A 16,705-nucleotide genomic window follows, 5' to 3' on the forward strand; every position below is an offset into this window, starting at 1 on the left:
ATTTTTCATTTTTACAATAGAATCGTTGTATAAAACACAAATGTACTTATGCAGGTAATTTCGAAACAGTAAAATAATATTTGTCAACATGATTAAATATAGACCGGTAATTATTATCTTGAAATAGTTAATTTGTTATTTTTATTTAATAAATAGTAGAAGAAAATACATGATTTGACACAACTCGCTGCAAAAAATCGAAATCAATCGATTTCTTAAAAAAAATAGTTTGAAAATCTATGCGGTGTATAATGGCCACATTTCAAAAAGGCCCGACTACTGTTCTAACTTTAGATGTCCTAGCTCATGTACAAACGTCGGCCATGCAAATTTCCTGGCCACGTATACGTGACTGATCAATGCCAGGACGGATCGTCAGTTACCTTTCGGCTTTCAATATCAGATATAGCATCGACTGGTATTGCCATAAAAACGTTACACAAAAAACTTACAAATGGTAACATCGTAGTATGGTGTTACCGGATCATAATATATTATAACACGTCATTAAATGATGCAACGGTTTACTCACTCTATTATAGTTTCGGACCCAACCGGAGTCCTTAATCATGAGCTTACGCGGCGGGGTCGTGACTCGAACTGGTCGAATCCGAAAGTAGTCGAGCACTTCCGATAAATACGCATCAGAAAACCGTTGCATAATTTAATAATGAATCAGTCTCACGATAGTTATTATAAAACATTAACGTCGTTCAATGTTCACACCGACACACGTCGGGCATGTTCCTGGCCGTGTATGGCGGCGAGCACTCGGGCCCGCACACGAGGCGCGCGACGCGCGACCCGCACGGCAGCAGGCGCCCCGGACGGATCGTCAGGTCCACTACGTAGTTGTTACGGAGTAGGCCGGCGGGGAAGTTCTCCTCTTTCTGAGGGTCGTCCTCCTGGAATATGGTGTTGGTTTGATACAATGGTGATATCTGTATGTAGGTATAGATATGTATTTAATGAAGATGTGTAGAGAACTGATTCTTTGAAAATTGGATCGCATTTTCCTATCCTTTCAATTTTTTTCATAATAATAGTATTGATATTCTATTTTGTATATTTTTTTGCGCCATTCAGCTTCGCCAACGAGTCAGGTACGAAGAAACAACGAGGAAAGTGTCATTTTTAACTAACAGATCCCATTCGAAAAGTTTTTTTTTAATTTTTAGCCATTTGATTCCAAAGGTAAAAGACTCAACGCAGTCTTGAAATATGCTACCTCTATCAATAAAAGATATATGTATGCCAATGTTTCTACTCACGGGATCCACCTCCGGGATCGCGACCTCGCACCAGGCATGCGCGCTGGAAGTCCTGTACAGGCCGCACGGCAGGCCGAGGCGGTCGGACAACACTTTATACAGTAAAGCACGTTCCAGAGCGCCGCCACACTTCACGTAGCCTAAACCGATGATGGGAGAATTCAGGTCCAACTGGGAACGAAAATAAAGGAAACCAATGCTATAGATAAGTGCAAACAAAAGAAAGTTTGGGACTATCTAAATATAATTTTCAAACATAGATAACTCTGAAATGAAACTACTTTTACGGATTTTATCGCGGTTTAATTTTTGATTTTAGTTCCCGACGTTTCGACACCTTTGCAGGTATCATGGTCACGGGCAGACTGGAACTTGGAACTAAAATCAAAAATTAAACCGCGATAAAATCCGTAAAAGTAGTTTCATTTCAATGTCTAACATTCGCGTAAACCTAAGAAACCACTATAGATAACTCTTTTATAAATACTGCATAAACCTAAAGGATTTGTTGAAACTTTTACCTTTACGTCTGCTAAAAGTCTCTTTTTGGGGGTATGTGGAGATGATTCAATTGGTTCCAAGACAACCTGACTGTATTTTGATACATAGTGCAAATCCGATAAGAGGTTTTTATTTTTTTTACTGTTATAAAAGCGTTTTGAAACAGAAAAAAAAATCAGTCAAATGCGAGTCGGACTGGCGACGAGTGCGAGTTGAGTGATTTATATATTTACAATTTATTCGTCACCCAACAGATTTATGATATCAACGTTACTTGACCTCTAACTTTGAAAATGTCACTGTCCAGCTACCACAAGTTCATTACGCCCAGCCTGGTGCCAGATAGACGGGCAGACGAATTGACAGCGGTGCCTTAGTAAAACAGGGAAGAGTGATCACAACGTTTTATAGTATCTATACCGTCCTATACTCACCATCAAGTCAACAAGATGTAGATCAACGCTGGGCATAGAACAGTCCCTTTCCTGCGTCAGCCCACTCATCTGTTCCACAACGTACTCCGCCAACAGCTGCGCCTTTTGCTTCAATGACGTAGACACTTCCACGCATTTATCGCGGTATCTGCATCGGACGAATAAAATTATTATTATTAGAAAAAGCTCTGAACAGAAACGGCGAAAAAGGAAGACATTAATGTTACTTACTATTTTTTTTCTGGCCAGGAAAGAAATAAGGTTAGGTAGGTGAGTAACGACTTTTCTAGTGCCCTATAAGTATGCATACTGCAAGCCAGCTTTATAGCAAGACACACCTTTACTTTAACGCATTATTAAATCGCTTAGCTTTAGCACTTTAGCAAATAAAACACACATAAAATACATTTCAAGGCATTGTTAAATATTTAAACTGAGATGTAAAGTTGAAATAATTAATAATATAATCTTACCTAACTTCGTAATGTGCATCGTCAATCTCAAAGTAATGCAATGACTTCGCTCTGAAAAAAAAATACAACAATGTAAAAACCTGGATCAATTATCATTAATTTGACATTAAAACAAATAAACTTAGGATAATGTATTTTAATCTACGGATATTAAGATCCAGAATTAAAAACAGGTTATCCAATAAGTAACTAACGGGTCTCCAAACCATAGTCGCAACTTAAGGAGATAAGATCTCAAGTTGACGTCATCAGGTGCCGGGGGATAGCGCATCCGTGCTCCTGACGGCGACATAGCCAGCTTCGATTCTCGTGCGTCTGTGACAAACAATAAAAATGGTTAGCCCATTCAATTATAGTCTTTACTACTTAGGGATTAAGGTGTTTTATGCGGCAAGAGGTCTAGAGATTTAGAGTAGTTTTTTCTAAAGAACTTAAGTGGAAAATTCTCATTTACAATTTTACAGAGTTAAATATTTACAAGTTAAAAAACAAAAAATTATTAAATTAAAGCATCAAAAAATTAATCGGCGTCGCTGCCGGCTGGGAGTATGCCCAAAAGGCTGGCAGCATTGCCACGTTGAATGGCAATGCTAATCCTCTGAGCTTTGCTAAAATTCTCATGACTTCAAAAAAGAGTACCAAAGAGTAAAAAAGAGTAGAGTTTTGTTCAAAGGCTCTATTTGAGAGGGTTCTGTACCTTCTCTTTAATTTTGTTCTCGGTTGTGATTTTTACTTTATATACCCAGCTGACAGAGAAGGTCAAATTGGCAGTCGCACCTTGTAAAACTGGTACTTAGCTGCATCCAGTTAGACTGAAATTCGTCCCAAACAGACTTGGAAAAAGGCCAAAATGACGACATTCCTTCGTCATTCCTATTGTTGAAAGTCTCAGAAAAATATAGGCAATATTCAGTTACTCACGTGCCGACCGGATATCCACACCGGAAGAACTGTCGTACTGGTGGTGGAACATGCACATGAATACCGGGTTGTTGAACGGAGGCTTTTGGCACATGATCTCGGATATGGTCGGGAAGCGGTCGTCCAGGCGTTTGAGGCAGTAGAAACCTTCCTGCAATGACGATGCAAGACTTGGTGGAAGTATTTTTAGGAGTTCCTTACCCAAAGACTACGGCTAAAGGCTCTCTATAAATTTGTCCGTCCTTTTGACACAAGGATGTATCTAATAAACCCTGAAAGCTAGACAGGTTAAAATTTTCCCGGTATTTATAGTTAGTGTCAAGCGCCCCTTAGTGTCAAGAGTCTGGCTCGCACTTGACCGGTTTATTTGGATATTCTGAACTCGGGAAATCCAGAACTAATATTCGTTTATATCATTGATAACCTTCCTGTCCCTACCACCCTTTTCGGCGAAGATTTCTTGGACACCCAATAAGTACGAATTTCTGGACAGTCCATGATGTCTTCATTATTTGGTTTGGTCGTATAAATTTTTTGTCGGCAATTAAATACATTTTCATGTATGCATGAGTGAGCTTACCTGAGTGAAGTCATTAATGTCCAGCCTCCCAGTGTAGGCGAGTTTAGCTGATGGGTGGTGACGGAAGATTGCCTCTAACGCCGGCTCCCACGCACCGACCATGTACCTTGCTTCCTTTTCTTCCACCATACTGTAAATTGATTAAAACGTTATGGTAATTCTCTTCGACATTATCTCAAAACTAAGTAGGTAAATGGGCGTCAATTCTTGAAAAAAAATCGAATCCTGCACTATGGAAGTGTGTTCGGGGGTTTCACAAGCATTCAAATCACATGCAAGAAGACACCAGGACAACCTTTCGTTGATCACACAAACACTTGTACGCTGGGATCGAACCCGCGACATGTTAACCACAGTTGATTTTTTGAAAGGAATCGCCATTCACCATATTCTAAAATGTGTTCCAATTCAAAAAAATCCAAATCTTAACATCTGCTTTTTCCGCTTTGTAACTAAATTCGAATACTTTTTGGGAGGTATTTTAATCTCAGGCAGACCTCGAAACAGCGCCCACCGTATCCACCCGACAGTTTTATAAATTCATCAAAACATTGAACAAGGAACAGCCACTATATTTAGTAATTCTTAGATTAATTCTGCTCAATATTATTCTATATCTTTTGAACTACTCACTAGTGTATTGTTCCAAGATCAAGATACACGTCTGCCCCATCTTCAGACACACTCGCTGAGATCACCGTGCACAGCGCGGTGCGGAGCCCAATGTGCTCGATTTGCAAGTTTTTAGATACAACCTGCAGATGGAAGTATTTCTTTAACTTCTTCATAACATCTATCGCTATTGCAATCCGGATACATTGAATTATTAGTCATGGAATGGTGGCTCCACATTTTTTTTTCTAATTTAAGACGTTTTTAAGTTGTTTTGGTACTGTCTACGTTATTCCTGAAGCTTTTCTTTGATCAGTAAGTATTTAAGCAAATACTGTTTCAGATATTCTTTGATTAACGTTTGTTTCCTATACCTATACCTTTGATGTAAGGAAGGACTTGATATTCATGTCTTTATTCATCATGGCTGAGAGCTAAGGTTAGTATCTTTTGGAAAACTTTTTATTTTTTTAGTTACTGTTTAACTTTCAAGCCTGCAAGCAACAGCCTGTAAAGACATTTATATGAGTTGAGATTGGATTATACAATATGTGTGCAATATTTACCTCCTCGCCCCGCTTCGAAGTGAACAAGTCTCTTGCCACCTCTTCGCACATGAGACCTGTCAGTACGGTACAAGCCATAATCTTCAAACTTGTGTCCGTTCGCTAAAATTAATTCACACAAGTTTTGAACTATTTCAGCAAAGTTCTTGGAGTGAATCAAGTTCAAGAAAAAATGTGTTTAATCAAAATACTGTTGATATTTTTCAAACATTATTAATCAGTATGTCAGGTCTACCGAAAAAGTAAGCATCTGCATTTTCAATCGCGTAGATTAACAATAAAACGCAAAATCAAATGATTACTCGAATCTACTTAAACTAATAAGAACTAATAAAAAAATATGCCTTGACTTGAGAAAAAATCCTACAGACAGGCAAAAGCCTACACTAATTAGCTTGTAATCTGTATTCACAGACAAAACCACCACCGCTTTAACGCGTTTCGTTCTCTCTCGATGCTCGCATTACACTATGGCTTATCTACCATTGGAACAAATATGTATGTATATGGTAGATAGTGTGTATCTGGCTTTACCTGTAGGATGCCGAGGAGTTCGTGCATGAAGTCTCCAGTAAGCATCGCCCGGCGACTGACGTGGTAGTTCAGCAGGTTGATGTAACACTGCACGGCCAGTCTCTGTGCCTCTATAGGAGTGTCTTTGACTAGAAAAATATTTGATTTTGAGTTCATTATATTCTATTCGTATGTACTACTTTTTATCAGTTGTTTGGTCGTCGGAATACCGGTTGTGGCAAAAAGTAGACTCTATCCTGTTTGGGAATCCCAGGTTACCATACCAGCTGTACCCAATTTCATTAAAATCTATACTCTATACTAATATATAAAGCTGGAGAGTTTGTTTGTTTGAACGCGCTAATCTCACGAACTACGGGTCCAAATTGAAAAAATATTTTTGTGTTGAATAGACCATTAATCGAGGAAGGCTTTAATAAACCATCACGCTGCGACTATTAGGAGCGAAGATACAATGGAAAATGTGAAAAAAACAGGGCAGGTATAAATCATAACTTTGATCTTCTACCCACGGGGACGAAGTCGCGGGCAACAGCTAGTCGTAGATAACAGAAGAGTAGTTAGATAATATTTTTAGCCCGCGAGGCTAAAGCCATAACGAACACTTCTGAATGACAAGAGCGAAATACTTTGCAATATAATAAACACAAAAATAAAATATCGATATTCCTTACATTTTTTATTAATATTCTTGAGCGAGGCAAAAGCTTTTGGCTCGACCACAGTGAAGGCAGCTTTAGGTATGATGCGGCACAGCTCAGCTAGAGCCCGAAGCGAATTGATTCTGATGTAGAACCAAACCGCAGCGTCGTCGGCTAGTATAGCTGCAAATATACACATGGAAACTCAATTCTATCATTACAGAAGGTTTTGGATTTGTTTATATTTTTTCATGTTTTTAACCTGAGAACTGTGCACTGGGTGAACCGATTTTAGGCGACCCAAAACCGACGTATTGGAAATAGATGTTGGAATTTTTTGGCACACAATGTTATGTGCAATTGAACCATTTTAGGTGCAAATTATTCAAAAATTTACATAAAAAGGTTTAATGTAAAACTCAATCTACCACTTTATACAATTATGACTACCACTTTATAGAATTACCCGTCTCAATATAAGTTAGTGAAAAAAGTGAAGAATACCGCACAGCGCTTCTATTATATTGGTGTCAGACATCCGAACGGCAGAAGACAGAAGCTTCGTCATGTTGGCAACCCCCATCGCTGCATCAGCGAGTAGCTCCACGTTGGAGCTGAGGAGTTGATGGCAGAAAACCAGGTCAGTATCCGTTTCGAACAGCGCCTAAAAAACAATTGTTTATAGGATTCCGTATGGACTCCGTAAACTCGGAACCCTGTCACCAAGGCTCCGCTGTCTCTTCGTCTGTTACAAAACTATAATCAACCGTGATGGCGAGATAACTTTCTGTTCTCGCTAAAACAATATACTAGGGTCCTATATGGACCCTTGCTGTAAATTGCAATTGGACTGTAACACAAATGTTTCTTAATCTAGAATTTAAAACATAACTTACATCTCTTCCATTAGCAGTGTAGGACATTTTCGTGAGCACTGCGAGGCAGTGCGGCTTCATCGCTGGCAGAGCCATTTCTAAATACGCCAGGAGCCTCAGTATGCACCCTGACTGATACAGGTGTGAGGCATTCTCTTCGGTCTCCACATAGTTGCGAAGTACGCCTAACACATTCGTATGGACGTCACGGAATTCGTAAGACTGCGGTATATAAAAATCAGGTCAAATACTGTATACTTATTAAGACGCGTTTAATTAGAATTGGTATCTATGTGACCACTTTCCGAACTCTCATGTCCAGAATTTTAATGCGTACTGTAATATTAATTGATAAAATTTAACTGATATTTTGCAGCTAAGTACTAGGCTTGAAGCCTACCTACATAGTATGTAATAACAAAAACAAACATATGATGAAGTGAGTCTTGTATCTGTGTAGTGCATGGATGTATTTGATCTCTGCAGGAACAATAAGAATCCATGAAAAAACGGGTAAATGCCGAAGAATGTAAGTACGTTCATCAACTCACCTCAAGTATATCACACAAATCCAAAACCCCAGTGGACGCCCTGAAAGTTTTCTGCACTACTTGGTCCTGATATCTACAGATCAGCTGATCGACAGTCTTGAGCGCCGCGTGTTGGATCGCCAGGAACTTGCTCTGCATTAAGGCTAGTAGTGAGGGCCAGCTGAACTGAGAGTTCTTCGTAACTTCTGCCGCACATATGGGATCCTCCAGAATATTACTTAATGTCTACAACCAAAGAAATGTTACTCAAGAAACTCCCTTTTCTCAAAGCCCTCTATGTTGGGGTCGGCTTAAAGTCTAACCGGATGCATCTAAGGACCAGTGTTTTACAAGAAGCGACTGCCTTTCTGATCTCCTCAACCCAGTTTCAGTTACCTAGGCAGTGGGCAGATTGGTGGTCACAGTGTAATTATAAAAATACTTTTGTGTCCAATAGAATGCAGCCCTTATGTTGAGAGATTAAGTAATTCAAAGCACAGTATTACATAAGCAGTTTACTCAACTTGCTTACCTGTAAACAATTCTTCTGAACATCGGGGTCCAAACTGTTTTTCATTCGAGAGAACAAGCTGCCTAATATATTCGCTGTGACTAGTTGTTCACACCCAAGAGGCTCTCGAGTAAGTTCGGATAAAACTAAAGAAGCGAATTCTAATACGAAAACATCTTCATTCTGTGAGAAAAAGAGTCGTATCAAGAAGACACAAGTAAATACAGTGAAGTCTGGAAGTATATTAAACTGGTAAGCAATTATTATCGCTCGTTTACAAATTTTTCATCATCGCTATAGTTATATAGAAACTAAATTTATATTAATTACATGTTCCATGACGACAAGGGCTGTGACAACGATTAGTGCAAACCTGAGGCTGGAGAACCTAATAAAATGAAAGTAAATGCTAATATTTCATCAATTCCCTTTCAGAACGAAGTGAACGTACCTTAACCAGCATATACGCCACCTTCCTCAAATTCTGCGGATTAGCGAGCACTTGTTCTGGTCCTCTTGGCAACTGGCAAAGCTGGGCCAAGGCTTTTAGAGCGAACCTTCGGATGTTCAACTCTACGTGTTCCACATGCGGGAGAATGAACTTGATTGCGTCTAGACTGAACAAGATTTGCCGATTCTGCATTTCTTGTGCTGCGAATTTTGTTATCGCTCGCAGGGTCTGTTAGAAAATATAAAAAGTGCAACTTTTTTACACAGTGACAACGGTACCTAAGTACATGACCCATATACAAAAATGGGATAAGTGGCAAACCGCCACCTCATAAGGCGGTAGTAATATAGTAAATAAAGACTGTGGAAGAAAACCGCCGTGTCAGTTGCTGTGACGCTTCCACAAGATAGGACTCCAGACTCCTGTGAAGTGGTGAGTGGAAATAAAGAAATGATTACCTGGCATAGTATTTCCGGTTCTGGTGATTCCAATAGCAGTATCGAAGTGTGCGCACTCTCAGGGGAGATAGTGTACGGATGGAAGGTGGTGTCTTTCTTTTCCGCAGACCGGTTTTCTCTCTCCTTTTGCATTGGTTTCGCCATGATTATTTATTAAGGTACTATAAACGCTCAACGTGAAATGATCGTATCGAGTGACGTTTCTCAAACTTCAAGAAGGTTGCACAAATACGTTGTTAACTAATGATTTGTAATCCAAACTCATTTATCGAGAAATCCAAACTGCGATCATTCCTTTTGGAAGAACGATCATGTGGGAGTCGTCAATCAAAAATATTTATTTTCTATATTTTTATAAAATATTTTTACATGATTAAACTGGCCGGAACCAGCGGTCTTGTTGAAAACAAACGTAGGTGACAATTCGAACTCAATTGTCAATATATTTTTAGGTTTATTTTACCTTTATGCATAGGAAAAATATATTCGTGCGTTTAATAGGTAGCTTGGCTAGGAAGTTCAGGGTACTGCAGGAAGTATGGATATTGCCGTGGTGGGGCAGTGGGGGACTGGCCGCGGTGCCGCTGTGGACCTTAGATAGTTTGGTGCTTCTTGTCAAACTGTGCTCCACGTGCACTGTGGCTATTACGAAAGTATTAATCCCACCGGCTTTGAAGAGCTTGCATGGGGAGACTGTGTTGGTATGTGTATATTATACTTTGATTCAAAGATGTCTAGCTCTAGACCATATTAGGGTATCTAGTGTTTAAGAAGCATAATTATATTTCCACAGTTAGGTTATTACGGTACCTAAATGATCATCGTTCATTTCATGCCACGGTCTACTTGATTAAATATCTGTCTCATAATGAAGCATATTTTACAAAGCATTGCAAGTTTTAAGGCGTTAGCCTATACAATTAAATACATACTCCATATTGTGGTCGACCGGTGTTTAACGGGTACATTATCGCCACAGTAGCTTTATGCAGATCTGTACTACGACTGCCTAGGCTTTTGAATGCGTGACTATTCTTCTTAAAGCTATTAAACTAATAACCTATTAAAAAGTAAATAATACTTAAAAGTTAATAAATTCCTGTACATTCATCAGATCACAGGCGCAGGCCATGGCATCGGACGTGAGCTGGCCCTCCAGTTCGCGGAGCTCGGGGCTACTGTAATATGCTGGGACAATGACACGCGGCGAAACAATGCTGTCGTCGATGAAATAAGGCTTAAAGATGGAGAGGTAGGATAAAAAGTTTTTGCCATAAAGCCATAACATAAGCCCAAATATGAAGACGAACATTATTATAATAACTTTTGTGAGGCGGATTCATAAAAAAAAATATCGACGTGCGACTTCCAGCCGCGTAAGCTGACTAAAGACTGGTTGGCACCGTAACTATTCGGGTAGTTCCAGTGCGACTTTCGCATCACAGAGGCTCTAGCTCTAGACCAATAAGTACCAACTTACTGCGCAGCTTACATGTCTTTTTATTGAGCCGACATTCGAATATTAAGCTCCACACATATCCATCGGTAGATGCTTCGAACGATCTTTATAACGATTCCTTAACTATGAAGCTTAAATGTTTTATTTGGGATCATGAAGACCATTTCCTCGTCTGTTATCTAGTGTTACGGCTACACGATAGACGTAACGGCTCGTGAACAAGTAGCTGCGGCGGCGACGCGCATGCGACGCCAGCTGACCGACGTGTCCATGGTCATCAGTAACGCGGGAGTGCTCTCCTGCGCACCCATCAGCCATCTGCGGCAGGAGGCCATCGTCAAGCTGGTTGAGATTAACCTGCTATCGCATTTTTGGGTGTGTCCTTTATGCTGTATTCTCCTATTTGCCTATGGTAGTGACCGAAACGAAGTTTAATGCAATATCCTTCGGATTGTGGCTAGTCTTACGGCCTGGTTCAAAAACGACTCTTTGCCAAGTTTTCCTAAAACGACTCTTTGCCAAGTTTTCCTAAAACGTCTATTTGCCTCGACATTCCACTTGACAATGACACTCAGGGGACGCTTTTAACAACGTTGCTGATAAACTCTTTATCACCAAATTGATTAAGTTATCCGAAGCACTTGCCTAGTACTAACTTAAACATTAGCAATTTTCCTGAACTCGCTGTCTTATGTCCCGTATTATTAAATATATTGAATAATATATTTTTTTTTGTGTCTCAGGTTATCCAGGCCTTCCTACCAAGTATGATAGAGAGACGGCATGGGCACATAGTCGCTATCAACTCTAGCGCAGGCCTTATGCCGTGTGCGGATATGATACCATACTGTGCAGCTAAATTTGGGCTTAGAGGTAAGTTTGAATCAAATTATTTACATAAACACTACACCTAGTAAGATGACTTGAGTTACTTGACTTTTCAAGAAAAAGCAAGCAGGTGTATTATATCCTCATCTCTCAGTACTTCACAAATTTCGCCTTATTTATGTTCTACAATGATAAACTTCTTGTTCTTCTCTTTCGTTCCAAGGACTTATGGACTCACTAACAGAGGAGCTCCGGTTGGATTCGTGGACGAAGAATATTCACACGACGTCTGTGTACCTCGCGACAGTCAATACGGGCATGTACCCGCCGCCTTCGCACCGCTTCACCGCCTGGTATTCCGAGATCACCGCTAAGGAAGCTGCCAGGACTATTATTCAAGGTAAGGCTAGTTATCTTGCACCATTATTTCACCTTGTTGGAATCTATAATTTTATCGTCAAATACCACCGAAATTGATATAGCCTTCTGACCCCTTTAAATGGTGCTCATCTCTCAAAATATAATAAAAGCACTTAGTGTTCCGCTGAGTTGCTACCTACCTTTGCTAGGCGGCAAGACACATTAAGAATCTTTTTTGTACCCGTGTTTAAATTCTTTTTTTTTTAGCTAACATCATAGTATTTTTTTGTTCCAGGAGTTCGTAAAAACCACAGAAACATCAGCATACCATCGTGCATGAAGTTTCTGATCGACCTCAACAACCTTATGCCTTACAGATTAAGGGTCATTTTCACAGATTTTTTTAACATACGTCACAGAGGGTGGTTTTGTTTTTGCTGAGATCTTTACGGTTCTCGGCTAGGTTAGCCGTAAGACCAATTTATCTGATACAACATATCTTGTAAGTATTTTGGGAATACAAACTTCGGAACTTAGGAACTGATGGATCTCTCAAAGCGTCCATTCGCATTTTATAAATATGAAACGTCAGTTTTGTATGAAATTAGGATGCATCTGGAAGACGTTTGCAGTTATGTTTCGAAGTGCAGGCACGGGAAAAAACATTCGGCTCTCAGCCGATTACACCAGTCCCGTGGTGCGCATAAATTTAGTTATCAGTACTGCCATCTGTATGCCGAAATATGCGTAAAAATGCGAATTGATGCTTATGACTTGATTGAGATGTAGATATACTGCATTGGACTGCTTGCATTTCTAAATTCCTGCGACTGTTTGATACTTGTGTTTATTTAGCTTTAATGTGTAGTTGGTGGTGACTGTCTTGTACATGTTTTACAATTTATTTTTATTATGAACAGGTTCAGGTATTACTTGAATAAATCATGTACCTTTAAATCAATGAGTTTTTATTTGACCTGACTCCATCTACAAATAGTTTTAGATGTTTAAATACACACTGTAGAGTAATCTCAAATAATCTTTGATGTATTTCTAAAAGGGAAAATTTTAAATAAAAGAAAAATGTCAAAACGTTATCTTTATGTAAGTTATCAAATGTCTTAATCATAATCAATCAAGGCGTTTTGTTCAGGATATACTTTTTATAATCACGTATCTTTAGACCAGCCAAATGCGAACTTTTTGAACATTAATTTAAAAATTGCAGCTGAAACAGACTGCTTGAGCAATCCCTTTCAAATTCTTGGCAATGCAAAAAGCGAGCAGTAAGATAGGACAGTGTTCAAACCAAGCGCATAGTCATGTGGCATAGAAGCATACTTTACCGTAATGACTTTCGTGAGGCGGATGCATAATAATTTATTTCATTACGATTTAGTTTAGCGTATTTATTGGGTAGCCCGTCTTGTTTGGACGCGGCGGGGGGCTCGCGACTCTGGTTCCTTTACTAAGTGAACTAGTATGCCAATATGTATTTAAATATGTATGTATGAAGCTTTTGGTCAGCCGGCGACTGCACGTTTGGATTGGACGCCGCTTAAGGAGCAAGGTTGAAGCGGTGTCTGTCAGAAAACTCAGCTCAAGCAGTCTAGGTATGGCTTTGAGCAATAGTTGCTAATCGCATAAATAGATCAATGGCTATAGTGGCTATACCTACGAGTACGCGAACTACCTGAAGAGGATCTATGAAGTAGTTCGTACTTGGCCAGCCTAAACTTAATTTGAATATGTCATATCACGTTGATCGTTCTGAACAATCATTAACTACAAAAATATTACGTATACGTTGTGCTATAAGCACTCAATAGTGATACAAAACTTAAATCAAATATCTTTACATCGTATTTGAAATGTTACGTTAATCACAATTTCACAAAATTAGGTTGATACGTAACCTATACTTATTTTAAGTAATGGTATGTGTTACATTATATTGAGTATCGCCAAAAGCGCACTAATAAACATGCAAGACGTCGCATAATGCACGCGCGCAATTAGGGTCACCTTACACAGCCCACTGGCTACAACCACCAAATGTCACACTAAAATAGCATGCGGTCATCTGAAGCATGTGAACAGAACGATTTATAGCATGCCACTTATAAAATTTTCATATAAAATGTTTTGTTGTGGTTTGTTGTTGCAGCCGGTGTGAGCCGGCCTGTGTACGGCGATCCTTATCAATACAAAATCAATCGCATAATTAAAACGCAAAAATTAAATTGCCAGCTGTATTCATAATGATTGTCAAAATGTTATACAAAGCCAAATGTGACTACAATATGGAAACATACAACTAGTTACTAAGGTCTTTTATAAGAAAGTTTTTAGACCTAGCCCTGCATACTAAAAGTATCAAAATTATACTGTTCTCCATTGTAATACAATATTTGTGCGAAATTCAACTGCAGACAATTACTAAAACTAGAAAAGTAAAAAAAACCTATTAATTATTTATTAGAACATAGGCGGATGAGCATTGGCACAAAAATTCGTTAGACAGAAAACAGACACATCTTAAACACAAGTGTGTTGACTAAGCTTATAGCTATTAACACTTTGTCCGCATTTCTCACATATGACCATCTCAATATGCGCTCGCATATGGTCGTCAAGCAACTGCTTTTCCAAGAACTGTTCATTACAGATAGTGCACATGATCTTACTGTTGCCATGGAGTGAAGAGTGGCGGAGTAGAGAGCCACGGGTCGCGAAGCTCCGCCCACAGGACTCGCACAGATGACGCGTCGGCTCTGCTCTTGCGGTGTGCTTCTTAACATGAAGGTACATTTCTTTGCGGTCAGTGGATGTTGCATTGCATATTTTGCATCTGTAAAAAATATTTAGAATCAGTATCGTTAATATAACCTTCGTAAGGTGGATTGATCTTTTAATAATGGCTTACACTTGCATATTTATCTAACTAGAGTCCCTATCAAAATGTTCGATTTGCGACCCTGTCGCGGCCGCCGGGCCAGTTTGGGTTGTGATCAAAATTAGACAGGCTGCCATGATGAACCCATTTTTAAAGAAATAATTACATCAATGATGTATTCTATGTTTCGCAAAAACTGGGTCTATTTGAAACTTGAAAAGCAATATGCTCTGAAAAGGCAAGACTTGACTGCAAGGCAACAATTACTTGCTGTGTATTAACATAAATAATAATATTGTAATTTTGCAACAAAAATATTTATTATTTTATTTATATGCTTAAAATGAAACATTAATTAATCATTCATGAATCTCACCTGTACGTAACATTTTCAGGCTTTTCATGTTCCTCCATTCTATGATTATTCAAAGCATTGCTACCAATAAAGGTGTGACCGCAAATATCACAAACTCTCTCTTCCAACTTGATTATATGTTCTTTGGCATGCTTATAGAGCTGAAACCGTTCCCTGAACGTATCTCCACATTCCTTACATCGGTACACGCAGCCAACAGTAGCTGCATAGTCTGTGTGACAAGTATTGTGGTGTTGCATCAGTCTCTCTTTAGTTTGGAATTGCTCACCACAATTGCAGGACAATGGCAGTGATGTATTGTGTGTTATAGAATGTTGCTGCATACGTTGTCTTGAGTTAAATAATAAGTCACAGTGTACACAAGTACGAGAGGCCAAGTCACACAAACTCAAGTGGTGTAACAGTTTCTGTACACTCTCAAATTTAGTTTTACATCCAAAACATATAAATGAATTCTTATCAAACTTAGCTTGTATTGTTCTCACTTTTGGATCTGCATCCTTTATCAATACTCCCTTGACTACTTGTATATCTGTCTCCATCACTTCCATTTTGAATTTCTTTGGTGTGTCTCTTTTCTTAGGACTAGGGATCTTAGTAATTTTATTACTAGCTTTGGCAACTTCCATGTTTTGTTCATTTCTATCTAACATGTTCACTATACAGGGGATATCTTCCTTCCCAAGGTTATTTAGGTACTCCTCAATGTTCGCAGTGTTATTTAGAAACTCTAAGAGCGAATCTGAATTATATTCAGAGTCTGGCAAGGGTTGGACAACCATTTTGTTTTCGGATGTTTTCTTCATCTTTTCCTGTATCGAGGATTCTAGCCAGTCTTGGGAACAACGGGCGTTGAGTTGAAAATTGTAAAACTGGTTCAATAATGATACACAAGAAGAGCAAACTTTTTTGGGAAGGTGGTCATTTGGCGATACTACAACTGAGAGACAGGATTTCATATGAAGGCTAATTGTTGGGTCGCCTAGAATAGATACATGGTCCGACTCTATGTCTAAACATATCCGGCAACATTTCTGTATATCTTCACACATTTTTGTTAATAAATATGAGCCTAGAAGACAAAAACACAATAATAATTAACAATAAGGAACCGGGCGCCCGAGTGCTCTCTTATTTCAACAAGTGACACTGACATATTGCTATAATACGTTCCGTTCAGCAATTTAGAAAATTTAACTAAGTGAATCTTCAATTAACTAACTTCGGATGTTATTTAGAGAATGGATTTGTCTTCTTTGAATGTAATGGCAGTAAGACAAATTCAAATATATCAACAAAAGAGAATATAATTATAAAACTTATCTACTGTAATTTCAATCGATACTAAGTTATCTGTGCACGTTCCTATTTTAGCACTTTTGTTTTGGAACGAATTTTATACATTCAGGTTTAGTCAAGTGATCAAGG

At 38.9% G+C, this 16,705-nt stretch overlaps 3 protein-coding genes across 3 annotated transcripts; 1 reads left to right on the plus strand and 2 right to left on the minus strand.

Moving 5' to 3' along the window:
* Window positions 1-16: 16 nt before the first annotated feature.
* Window positions 17-9,582, minus strand: LOC113501658. Its single transcript, XM_026882834.1, has 17 exons — window positions 9,359-9,582; window positions 8,901-9,128; window positions 8,471-8,632; window positions 7,960-8,184; window positions 7,430-7,630; window positions 7,038-7,197; window positions 6,567-6,716; window positions 5,893-6,020; window positions 5,359-5,460; window positions 4,814-4,935; window positions 4,181-4,310; window positions 3,601-3,751; window positions 2,874-2,994; window positions 2,680-2,730; window positions 2,207-2,354; window positions 1,272-1,442; window positions 17-905 (listed from the first exon to the last, which is right to left on the minus strand). Exons 1-17 carry the CDS (start codon window positions 9,500-9,502, stop codon window positions 714-716), a joined length of 2,586 nt encoding a protein of 861 aa, XP_026738635.1. The 5' UTR covers window positions 9,503-9,582; the 3' UTR covers window positions 17-713.
* Window positions 9,583-9,746: 164 nt separating this feature from the next.
* Window positions 9,747-12,962, plus strand: LOC113501657 (17-beta-hydroxysteroid dehydrogenase 13-like). The gene is made up of 6 exons (XM_026882833.1): window positions 9,747-10,059; window positions 10,473-10,610; window positions 11,001-11,192; window positions 11,561-11,690; window positions 11,869-12,045; window positions 12,301-12,962. The coding sequence occupies exons 1-6, from the start codon at window positions 9,826-9,828 to the stop codon at window positions 12,444-12,446; spliced, it is 1,017 nt and encodes a 338-aa protein (XP_026738634.1). The 5' UTR covers window positions 9,747-9,825; the 3' UTR covers window positions 12,447-12,962.
* Window positions 12,963-13,089: 127 nt separating this feature from the next.
* Window positions 13,090-16,408, minus strand: LOC113501656 (zinc finger protein 224-like). The gene is made up of 2 exons (XM_026882832.1): window positions 15,278-16,408; window positions 13,090-14,856 (listed from the first exon to the last, which is right to left on the minus strand). Exons 1-2 carry the CDS (start codon window positions 16,327-16,329, stop codon window positions 14,544-14,546), a joined length of 1,365 nt encoding a protein of 454 aa, XP_026738633.1. The 5' UTR covers window positions 16,330-16,408; the 3' UTR covers window positions 13,090-14,543.
* Between the last annotated feature and the right edge of the window lie 297 nt (window positions 16,409-16,705).

Source organism: Trichoplusia ni, chromosome 16 (assembly GCF_003590095.1).
Source record: "Trichoplusia ni isolate ovarian cell line Hi5 chromosome 16, tn1, whole genome shotgun sequence".
Taxonomy (NCBI): Eukaryota; Metazoa; Arthropoda; class Insecta; order Lepidoptera; family Noctuidae; genus Trichoplusia; species Trichoplusia ni.

Excerpts from the sequence above, each read along its gene's own strand:
- LOC113501657 (XM_026882833.1), top strand. The coding sequence starts at position 9,826 with ATGCATAGGAAAAATATATTCGTGCGTTTAATAGGTAGCTTGGCTAGG. Across the intron at positions 10,611-11,000 it reads TAAGGCTTAAAGATGGAGAG|TGTTACGGCTACACGATAGA; the intron begins GTAGGATAAAAA and ends TCTGTTATCTAG. Across the intron at positions 11,691-11,868 it reads AGCTAAATTTGGGCTTAGAG|GACTTATGGACTCACTAACA; the intron begins GTAAGTTTGAAT and ends TTTCGTTCCAAG.
- LOC113501656 (XM_026882832.1), bottom strand. The coding sequence starts at position 16,329 with ATGTGTGAAGATATACAGAAATGTTGCCGGATATGTTTAGACATAGAG. Across the intron at positions 14,857-15,277 it reads CCTGAAAATGTTACGTACAG|ATGCAAAATATGCAATGCAA; the intron begins GTGAGATTCATG and ends TATTTTTTACAG.
- LOC113501658 (XM_026882834.1), bottom strand. The coding sequence starts at position 9,502 with ATGGCGAAACCAATGCAAAAGGAGAGAGAAAACCGGTCTGCGGAAAAG. Across the intron at positions 5,461-5,892 it reads AACTCCTCGGCATCCTACAG|CGAACGGACACAAGTTTGAA; the intron begins GTAAAGCCAGAT and ends AATTAATTTTAG. Across the intron at positions 2,995-3,600 it reads TGTGGATATCCGGTCGGCAC|ACGCACGAGAATCGAAGCTG; the intron begins GTGAGTAACTGA and ends TGTTTGTCACAG.